Below are 11,483 nucleotides of genomic sequence, written 5' to 3'. Positions count from 1 at the left end.
TCTCTTATCTTTGTTCTCCCTCACACAGTAAACATGGACCTTAGAACTAGTCAGACAGGATGTTTGTTATCTTACTTCCAAATGTAACTCTTTTTCTCTTTTATATAGGAAATCCTTTTTCTTAAGCTAATACACACTTGTACTGCCTTCCAACATATGTCCTCTATGGAACGTATATCCTTGTAACATCAAAAATGGCCCTAGATTAGTCATGTGCAGTCATTCATTTTATCAAATGGACCAGCTATGGAATTTTTTATTTGAGGCTTATCAGCAAGTCACTGACTCATGCCTATATGATTCTTGCTTCACTTAAGTAGACCTTCAGCCCATGGTCTGAGAATTGCAAGCCTGCCCCCCACCAGTTTGCTCGTATGTCTATGACAGAACATAAAAGAGATTCCTAATCAACTGTCAAGGAGACAGTCACTCTACACAGTCCCTTACTGATTCTGCAACACCAGTGTACAGTGGGGAAGAACAAGGAGCATGTTGCAAGACATAGCCAGGAAGAGCTGCCACCAGTGTTGGTCCAAATGAAAGTGTGGAGCCCACAGACATGAGGAGGATTAGACACAATCCAGAATCTTAAAATGAGGTCAACCTGGTACCTGGTAACCCCTGTTAGCCAACTGTCCCTTGCTTAATCCTAGACAGCTTCGGAAGGGGACAGTTCCACAAAGCACCATCATATGCATGTTGATCTACAATTAAGTTCCACCGTGTTCAGTTACATTCAATATTGCAGCCTTAGAAATCTAAGAGCTGGTTGGCGTGATTTGCCTAGGGAGCCTTGTGGTTTCATATGGGAAGTCTTTACCTGAGAAATTATCAGAAGTGGCTAAAGAGAGCTCATCAGCTTTAACTGAAGCAGCTAGCTGGGCAGAGGTGCCACATTTCAAAACATAGAATTCGTAATTTGGTGAAGATTTCAGTTGGCGGTAATATCACTCCCAGCATGGTAAATAGACAGATGGACAGACAGATCTAGGGAGAGAAGAGGGCGTGCACACACATGCAAGTGCAATACTGATACTGAAGTGCTTCTGCTATTAGGCTGTTACAAGGATAAAGGACAGAGCCCTGTGTATTCCCATGAGCTTCTTGGGGGGGGGGGGGCCTGGTAAAAGGGTAACTATAACCAAAAAAATTATCTTAATGAGTTAACCTTTCCGCTTCCAGGCTGACCAGCCTCTTGCCTGCCTTAAACCAAATGGGCCCTCAATATGGGAAGAGAGGGAAAGCAAAGTTTGAGAAAAGGTTGCGAGTTTGCATAACTAGGGCTAGGGCTTTTTCAGTGGCGCTTCCACACTGGTGGAATGAACTCCTGGGGGACATCAGGGCCCTGTGGGACCTTTTACAGTTCCACAGGGCCTGTAAAATAGAGCTCTTCCACCAGGCCTTCAATTAGGAGCTGCCACTGACAACCATTGCAAACTGAACATACCACAGCCCTATGTAACAACGCCAGATATAGCCTCTCTCCAGCAGACCATGTATAGAAATTTCCTGCCATCTGTTTATATTTAGCACTTTATGTAATTGTTCGTATTGAAATTTTATTGTATTTATTGGTTTTATTGTATTTTAACTTGTGCAAGCCGCCTTGAGCCAGTTTGCACGGGCAAGGTGGGATACAAATTGAAGGTAAATAAATAAATAAAAATAACAAACAGTGAATCCGGTTCACAATCACTTCCGTCAAGTGCTTCCTGAAGGTGACCGCTCTTTAGGCACCACCTAGATTTTGGTCCTCCTTTCAGCCCACTCCTGAGCGCCTGCCTGATCCAGCCTCAGAGTCCCACCAGCACCTCCGGGTCATCACGGATCCCTGCCTCAGGCGCTATTGCCTTCAGTCTCGGGGGCGGGGGGCACTTCTCCCCGCGGAGGCGCTTTGCCCACCCACACCCGGCGAAGGTAGTCGCTTGGCTCAGGAAGCCTGCCCTGCCCTGCCCGCTCCCCGGGCTGCTGGCGCTGAGCCTCGGTGATCACCGCCGCTGTCCGCCAGGCCAGGCAAAGCTGGCGTCTGCGAATCAGCGTCTGGGGCCAAAGAGTTCCGTACAGGAGCTGTACAACCGCGGGACTGCAGGCGGCAGGGCGGGAAGACGCATTCGGAGCCGCAGCCCCTGCCTTTGACCACAGCCGCTGACCTCGTCACCAGTGGGGAAGCGGCAGGATCGCCGGGCGCGGAGATGCTCAGGACAAGCCCGAGACAAGCCGCGGGTCGAGTCAGCCTCTCACTCCTTCCTTTCCGAGCCTGCTTGTGGAGAAGAGAGAAAGACCCGTTCGGTCAAGATTTCTTCGGCAGCTGGCTGGTTTGTTTAGCTGGCAGCCTAGTCTTAATCATGGCGCTCAGAAGTAAGGCCCCGAATGGATTTCCTTTATCAATTTATCCATAGACTATTTAGCTTTGTCAACAGAATTGCAGATTAGAGCATTCCACTTGAAACAGGTTAGGAGAAGATCTCCACCTCCTAAGCGGGCCACTATTAATGCTGTGCATAGATAACGTGCATATTCATAGCACAGACAAAAATAATCTTTGTGTATTACCTGTGGCTCCCGAGTTTATTGTACCACGAATAAGCAGCATGTGGGCTAGGCGGTAGGTGGATCAACTGAGTGGTGATTCCATTGTAATCAAGCCAACACCAAAGGGAGAATGATCTAAAATTAGAATAGCTGGTAGCTTTAATGCCACCACTGGTTCTGCCAAACCGTTCCAAGTAAGGGGATTCTTAAAGCAGGCTATTTATCCGTGACATTTAAAAACCGCGAAAATTATTCTTGCTCTGTTTGAGCCAAATATGATAACATGGCCAAGAGAATTCAGATGTACATCCAGGCAATGCACACTTTGAGAGAGAGAGAGAGAGACGAAAGAAAGAAAGAAAGACATCATTTTGAGGGGGGACAAGAGAAGTTACACGTTGTCAAATTGGCATGGAGATTTCCATTCTCAGCCGAAAGCCATGAGTAGAAACTTCTCACCACAGGGAAACCCTGAAGCAAGTAACCAAGATGAGAAATAGTAATTGCTTTTGCCTTTTAGAAACCCAACATTTATTTAAAGCGAGTTTGTGAAAAGCTGACTATTTCCCGACTAACGAGTTGAGGGCAAAGGTTCTTTTAGAAGGCAATATAGAATATAGTATCAGAACGGCTGTGTGCGTTGCGTGTGGCGGGGAGCGAACAAGTGGAATATTTTGGAATATAACCCCATTCTAGACTTTATCCTAAGTACGTTTACAATCCTATATTCATTGTTCCACGGTCGTAAATTGCACACTCGCCATTCATTTCAAAGGCATTAACTGGCCAGCCAGTATGCGTAGCATAGCGATTCATAGCACTGCCCCTTAACAGGAAAGTTACTCTCGGCTAAGTTATTGCCAAATAAAAGCTCGCATCGATTTAAATATGGATTGAGGTTTCGATGGAGCGATCAATGTCCTTTCTCGTCATACTGGAAGCTTTAGACTCGGACCCTGGTCCATTGCTTATGATCACTGCAGGTGAAATCCTGTTTTAGCCTGCTGATGCTAAACTAGTCACAGAGATTTCAGGAATGGCAGTAATGAAACGTAGTTTGAAGAGTCGGCTGGAGAGAAAGGGCAAGTTTATCCCCCTAGATTTCCAAGTCGTTTCAACATTTCCCTGACTCCAAACTCGATCTCCAACCCGCTTGAGGAGAAGTACTAGGATTTAACCATCCCTCCGTTCTAATCTTGGCCTACTCCTTTCGAAACGTCTTCTCATAAATGTTAGGTGAGTGATTTCCAAAGGTGTGTGTTTCGGGAACTGTGGCAGGTGGAATAAACGGGAGGGTCTTTTCCACATCCTCAAAAGTGAGATGTTGGACCGGATTCCAATTCCAAGGGAGTGTGGTCAGGGTCGGAGACTAATCCAACACAAAGCAGCAAGAGCAGTTAATCTCCACTGAAAATCTATGGAAACTTCTTGGAAGTCCGTGTTACTGTGATCACACCCACTAAATAATCCACTTTCAATGCTCTTTACAACTAGATGTTGCCAGTTCACACAGTAAAATCCAGTTGGAAAATGCTCTGAAAGTGGATTATTTAGTCCGTGTGACCGTGGCCTAGGTTGTGGAATGTACTTGTCAGGGGTCCTTGAACTCATTGGTTATCTGAAGAAGGGAGCAGTGACACACGAAAGCTCATACCCTGCCTCGTATTTTGTGAGTCTTCTGGACTCTTGCTCTTTTTTAATTGTCTTGCAGAAATCAATGAGAATCAGGCCAGAGAGGAATGGTCGTCTGAGATTTCCAGATACTGCTTGGAGTTTTTCCTTTGAAGTCGCAAAATCTACAAATTGCAGGCCTACGGAGTTTCACTAGGAAGGTTGTCCCACTGGCCCAGACTAGCCTGATCTCTTCAGATCTCGGAAGCTAAACTGGATAGTCCCCGGCTAGTATTTGGACAGGAGACCACCAAAGAATTCCAGGGTCGCTATGCAGAGGAAGGCAACGGCAAACCACCTCTGAACGCCTGTTGCCCTGAAAAATCTATGGGGTCGCCGTAAATCGGCTGCTGCGACTTGACAGCATCTTTACACACACACGTCCCACTGAGTCATCTTACTACCGGGTAAATGTACGTTGCCTTCGCCTACTTTCTTGACCCTCTTCCTCTAGGCTGGTGAAACAATCCTTCGGATCGCCAGCATGAGGAGGTTAAGAGGAGCCAGCGTGGCACTGGGAGACCCTGCGTTCCAGTCCCTGCTCTGCCATGGAAGCTCTCTGGCTGATCTTGAGTCAGCCTAGACTACCTTCACGGGGCTGTTGCTATGAGGATAAAGTGGAAGAGGAGAGGACTGTGTTGAACTCCAGGACCCCACTGGGAAGAAAAGCGGTCTATAAATGTCCGAAGGAATGGACAAACAAGACCTTTCTTGATGGGGTGCTTAAGGAAGATTGGCCCTTGGTTCCATGTGCAGCGGAGGGGCTCAAAGCAAGAACCCTGTATCGTGATGTCAATTTGGTTAAACAAAGCTGGACTTACTTATGAGTAGTCCTACTGAGGATTGCGCCATGCACTCTACGGGCATAAATGTTGCTGGTATTAGAGGTTCGCTAAATGGGCCTGGCGGGATCTGGTCCATGGGGTCGCGAAGAGTCGGACTCGACTGTGCGACTGAACAACAACAAAATGGACCTCTGTTCGATGTGGGTGGGGAAGCTAAATATAGGCTGCTTCGAAACTAATCTGGACCATAAACGGCGAAGACCGGGCGGACCCGGCCCAGCCTCCCACTCATTTCGAGGTTTTGGAGCCGTGGGAACTTTTCGGCAGGCCGCTTGGAGCCAGAGTCAGAATGAGAAAGAATGAGATTGCCCATTGTACACAATGGTAACCTAAGGACATGACCTGAACATGAATGTAGCTGGTCTACAAGCCAACTGAATGAGGATGGGTCCTCACCAACAGCCAGTCTAACGGCTGATGGAAAGCCATTCTGTCCCTCGCTCCCCCTACCCACCACCATCACCATCCCCAGAAAACCAAGTTCTGTGAACGTTTCCCAGTTTGGGTAGTTTCACAGTTGCCACCAGACACCCATAGGGATTTGTAGGGAGGGATGTTTTGGAGGCAGACCCTTAATCTATGGAACTTGTCTAGTTCAGGTAGACAGGTGTTAGTCAAAGTCCCTGGGACTCAGGAAGGCTACAAGAGCAATTATTGAACATCCTGACGAGTCCAACTGCACGTCCTCCTCCATAGCAGTGAATCCGACAGCTGCTTTAGCGACCAAACGGTGCGCTCTAACGGGACTACGGTCGTGGTATTTGCACTGGAGACTTCCAAGTGGCATTGTCGCAAAGAAAAAGCTATCTAAAAGCCTTTAAGTGAACCAGGCAGAGAACAGTTTGTCAATAATTTTATTTTTTTTTATTTAAAAAAACCCCAAATCTCGACAAACTGCAGCCAAGATCAAAATACTGTATCCACTGTACATCGTTCATTATAAAACAAGCATACACTACATATGTAGCCTACGAAACAAAAGAAAAAGGATCTTTGTGAAAGTGATACAGAGCGTGCTTGTATGATTCATGCTTCAGTGTTTATTTTACATGTGCTCCTCAAAATTATGTTCTGCTATAAATAAATTTCAAATGGGATTTCTGTCGCAGCATCCAGTCCGTCCCTTCCAGGGCGCTGCTGCAGGACCCTCTGCATGCTCACTCGGAAATAAATCCCACTGACTTCAGCGGCCTTTTCTCCCCTACCAGGATGGAGAGGAAGGCTTGCCGCCTGATTCGAAAGTCAGTTGCATTTACTTTAATTACTTCCACCCTTACCCTGCTTCATTGGAAGGAGACCCGTTAAACTCCGTGGGACTGACTTCCAAGTAAATGCGTGGAGCTGTAAATGTGTTTAGGATCAGGGATGCTTTGCGGTTCAGGAGGCTTTTGTTGTTTAGACCTGATTAAGTCCTGAAGTGTGCTGGAAACGCGGAGATGCCACTCGAGATCTCCATCTGCCTGCAAAAGTGAGTCTCATCTTTCTTAACTAGAGCTCGGAGCTGGGAACAGCGAGGAGAACAAAATACTTCCCATCCACCCCCAACCTACCCGCAAGGCACAGTTGCCACCGTGGAAAGGTGCAAAGAGAGAAAACGGATCGGCTGCTGAAATGCTCAAGTCCCCGACGCTTCTCTTGGCGCGCGGGAAACCGAATCCGAGCCCTCATCCCCGTCAAGCCCCCCAGGAGCACGTGAACCGACCACAGTTTCCCCGAACTCCTTGACTTGGAGTGATTTGCACTGATTTCTCTCCATGCTCCACAAGTTGATGTAGGAGGAAGCCGATTAATTGCGAATGAAGTTTCCTTCCAAGTACGGCTGCAGTAGCCTTAACCGGCAGTTCGCGCCGCCCCTCGGCATTTGGGGCTGTACTCGGAAAGAACCCTCACTTCTCTTATCGGGGCAGGGTCCCAAGCAAGCATCCCTCCCTGACACTGCAGCCTAAATAGCGTGTTTGGAACCACACGTCATCGACCAAAGAACCAGGCCAACCCCCAGCATCCTGCGCAAAGAAGCCCCACTGAAAATGACCGTCAAGTCAGGGGCCTGGGAAGTGCTGTGCTTGAACTCCGCCTTAGAGAGACCCGCCTCCTAGGACGCTGGCATCGGACCAGTGTCCCGGGGTGCCTGGATAGGGCCTTACCAAGCAATCCAAAGAATCTTTATGGAGAAGTAGCGCCCGTCCCCCCCCCCTCCCCCGCGATTGTGTTTAAGGGAGGCTTCCTTCCCCTTAGGCAAGTGCGCGTGGGATCCTGGCTAGGCCAAGCAGAGCGACGCCTTCCTAAGTCCCTGGATACCAGTGGACCCCGAAGGGCGTCTCTCTGCTTTCCGGGGCACCTGATAGACACCCACTTTTAAGCGCTGTGGTGTACAAAGCCTTTGAAGCGTTCGGGACCTTCCCCGGGCCGCCCCGTCTGTTTGCAATCGTGTCAGAGCCCCAGAGAGAGAGAAAGAGAGAGTGAACAGCGTGGAAAGCCTTCTCACGGAGGGAGTCCCAGCAGCGCCCGCCCATCCCAGCCCCCCCACTCCCCGGGCCTCATTGTTGCTCTTTGGCCCTGCCACCCCCGCTGCTGCTGCCGCTGCCATTGTCAGTCTTTGGTTCCTGGGGCGGGTAGGCCGCGGCGGCGGCGGCTGGGTCCGGGCTGTCCTCGCCGCCGCCGCCGCCGCCACCCTTGGGCAGGCTCTGCCCGGGATGGCGGGACTTGACGTGCCGCTCGAGGTCCCGGCGCCGGACCAGCACTTTGCCGCAGAACTCGCAGCGGTAGGGGGTGTTGCCCTCGGCGTGGAGGCGGATGTGCTTGTTGAGGTTGCTGGGGTCGCCGAAGGGCCGCAGGCAGACCTTGCACTTGAGCGGCTTGTAACCGGTGTGCGTCCGCATGTGGATTTTGAGGCCGTACTTGCGCGAGTAGAGCTTGCCGCAGTAGAGGCACAGGTGGCCCGTCTTGGGCTTCCCGTTGGCCGGGCCCGACGGCGCCGGCGGGAGGCTCTCCAGGCGGCCGCGGCTCTTCTCGGCCGCCAGCTCCGACAGCTGCTGCGTGTGCATGGCGATCTCGCGGTCGATGCTGGCCAGGGAGCCCAGCTCGGCCGGGTTGAGGCCGGCGGCGGCGGCGGCCGCGGCGCCGTTGAAATACGAGACGGAGTCCGGGTACTTGAGGAGGTTGCCGAAGTGGAGCTTGAGCGGGTAGTAGGGGGCGCTGTAGAGCAGCTCGCCGTTATAGAGAGTGAAGGGCAGGAAGGGCGGCAGGGGGCACTCCCCCGAGGCGGCGGCGGCAGCGTAGGGCTTGAGGCCGTCGAAGGGCGGCGGCAGGGCGGCGGCGAAGCGCTCCAAGGGCAGGCCGACCCCGCCTGGCAGCGGAGGGTAGCGGCCGGCCGGGGGCGAGAGGCTGGCGTGCAGGCTCCGCTCCACGTGCTTGAAGGCCGACGTCTCCTCGAAGTGCGACAGCAGCGGGCGGGGCTTCGCTGGCCGAGCGGCCGGGCTTGAGGCCGCCCAGCAGCTTGCCGAAGCAGCCGCCCTTGCCCTCCTCTCGGAAGGCCGCCTCGGCAGCGCCGCCTTTGGCCAGGCCGGCAGGCTTGAAGGCCGACCTCACCCCGGGGTAGAAAGCCAGGCCGTTGCTGCCCGCCGCGCCGCTGCCCAGCAACCCCAGGAACGGGCCCCGCCCGGCCGCCACGCTCATGTCCAGGGCACGCTCCTGCTCCTCTTTGGCCGCCTTGCGACGGGGCGGCGGCGGCGAGCCGGACGACTCCCGTTTGATACTGTCCCGGGCCCCGCTGGGGCAGTGGTGGTGGGCTCGGAAAGTGGCCGGCGCCGAGGCGGGCTTCGGCGACGCGCTGAACAGCTCCGGCCCGCGGACGGGCTCCGGCCCCAGGAAGCAGCGGCCGTGGCTGAGCACGCAGTGGAAGTGGACGTGGCCCTTCAGGGTGTTGGGGTACTTGAAGGTCCGCCAGCAGTACCAGCAGATGTAGCGCTCCTCGCCTGCAAAAGACACGCAAAGCAACAGGCGTTTAGTAAGGCCCGCGAGACCTGCCCTCTCGTCTGTACTTGGGGAGCTGAAGGTGCGAGTCTGAGATGCTGGGTTTAGATCTAGCTAAGGTTGAGGCGACGGTGTGGGATTCGCTGGCCCTCATTACTGTGACCGTTGCAAGAGAGATTATGAATTCGCATTTTGCAACATTTTTTTACATGGTAGTGTGCAGGATAGTTGGCATCTCTTAATTCTGTGCTCACAGATGCCAGTGTGGATAATACTTAACTCACCCTTAGGCAAAATAAGGAAGTTAAGGGTGTTGGAATATATGCAAGAATTCCACACTTGTGCTATGAAAGAGTTAACCTGTTGTTTGTGTTTAAAGCTAGCAATAGATTAGCATGGGACCTATTAGACACCGTGTAGATTTTCCCGCTAGAGAAGTAGGAGGAGGCATTCTAATTAAAGGGGTCTAAATTTCTCTATTGGTTAAACAGTTTTATTTGGCTATTACATGCCTTTTGGTCAATTAGATAGTTTGGGAACGTTCTGTTTCTTTGTTCTAGAGAACGCAAGGTCTTTAGCCGTCATGGCCTTTAATTCAGGGGGAATTAGCTAGTCTGATTATGCTTTGTTATTTTAAATCCATGTACCCTTTTCCCCTTTGATCTCTTAATAAAGTTTGATGTTGTAGCCATTTTGAGCCAGCTTTGGTGGGGAGGGCGGGCTATAAAATACATAAATATTCTTCCAAAACAGGGTAGGACCAGGGCTCACACCGGTCGCTTCACACACATCAGCTTCCTGCCCCCCTTCCTCACATACACTGTTTAATCAGCAGTATAAGAACCCACAATCAATGGCTGTGGTCACACAAACTAAATAATCTACTTCCAGTCCACTTTCCAACTGGATTTTGCCAGTTCACACAGTAAAACCCAGTTGGAAAGTGCACTGAAAGTGGATTATTTCGTGTGTGTGACCCGCAGCCAAAGAGTGAACATTTCTATCAGGCCCATCAGATAGCCAAGCCGGCACAGTAACCCCTTGTAAATTCTCCATGATGTGATGCATAGAAGGAGATTTGGAGGTCCCAAATTCAGACCTAGTTGCAGCCACTGCGTGATGAAATTATGCACAAATGAAACCATCTTCCCTCTTTGGCCAAGTCACCGTCCCTGTCAAACTCTACCCTGTAGGCTTGTTATGAGAACAACCTGAACCTTTGTAATCGGTCCGTTGGGGACTGAATACCAGTCTAGGTTAAGGGTCTGTATCAATGCAATGCAGTCTCCTAAGAGGAGTAGTAGCCCTCCCCCCTGATTTTGTTTGATCGATCCCGTGAAGTAAACAATAAGACTAAATAGCGGCTCTCCCACCGAATCTGTGCCTTGAATTAGAGCCCGACGCAGTCCATACAGGTTTCTCAGGAACATGTATGATTTACAAGGAAATCGTTCTTCGGGGTCCGAACCTCGGCTCTGCTTTCCGGTGTCACAGCACGCTAAGGCCGAGGTGATCGTCGACAAAACATGCGCTCCTAGTCCCAGAAGCCTCTCCCTACCCCTCGCTTCCTCATTTGTCAAACAGGAGCCATCGTGACAGAAGGCCAGAAAGGAAGAACGACCGGGAAAGGACTTTAAAAACGCGACATAAGAAAACAACAAAGGGCTTTGCCCCTGTCGCGGCGAAGTTTCCCCCAGCGGATGTTTTGAGGGTTCCGTACTGGTCTCCACGTATGTTCAGCACCAGACCAACGAGGAACACTGAGGTTGTTTTCAATCACAGTTAAAAGTTTGACCAGGAAGTGGTTTGCAGTCGAGGAACTTCGCATTTTTGTTTTGAAAACAATACTCGAGATCACTTAAACCGGATCTCTGTGTTTCAGCCTTTGTTGTTATTGCTGCTGTTCGCAGTTGGGGTTAGGGTGTTAACAAACTAATTCTTCCCCCCTCCCCCCATTTCAAGGCCGGTTCTTGTACCGATTTCTTTAATCAGTGGAAGTGCGGAGCGGCAATGCAATCCTATGCACAGTTACCCCTTTTCTATTTGTTTCAATGGGTTTAGACTGGCGTAACTCTGCATAAGATTGCGCTGCGAGCTCGTTGCATCAAAGAGTTTTGTCGCACCTTAGCAAACCTAGTGGCTGGAGACTGCTTTCTCGAATTTGACAGAGTGGGCTGTGGCGAAGGCACGCTTTTACCGAAATATATTTGCCTGTCTGAAGAAGTGTGCATGCACACAAAAGCTTATACCCAGAATTAAACTTTGTTGCTCTTAAAAGTGCCACTGGACTCAAACGATGTTCTGTTGGTTCAGGCCAACAGGGCAGCCCACCTGAGTCTAGATTTGCTAGGTGTCACGATATTCTTTTGTTGTCTCCTAGAGCGACTGTGTCCGAAAAAAATTTCAGAATTAGAATGACTTTTGTGTATTCTGGGTGGAAGCCAAGTTGATGGCAAAGTAAAA

General features: G+C 50.7%; 1 protein-coding gene across 1 annotated transcript; it reads right to left on the bottom strand.

The window, feature by feature from the left end:
* Positions 1–7,585: 7,585 nt before the first annotated feature.
* PRDM13 (PR domain containing 13) lies at positions 7,586–9,022 on the bottom strand (the record flags this gene model as incomplete). Its single annotated transcript, XM_015425697.1, has 2 exons — positions 7,586–8,508; positions 8,567–9,022. Coding segments are annotated over 2 exons (1,379 nt in total), but the record flags the coding sequence as incomplete, so codon positions are not given.
* Between the last annotated feature and the right edge of the window lie 2,461 nt (positions 9,023–11,483).

This window comes from Gekko japonicus, unplaced genomic scaffold, assembly GCF_001447785.1.
Source record: "Gekko japonicus isolate JY-2015 unplaced genomic scaffold, Gekko_japonicus_V1.1 scaffold1362, whole genome shotgun sequence".
Lineage (NCBI taxonomy): Eukaryota > Metazoa > Chordata > Lepidosauria > Squamata > Gekkonidae > Gekko > Gekko japonicus.
Note: the sequence above shows the minus strand (reverse complement) of the source record. Positions and strands in the feature narration are given on the sequence as shown.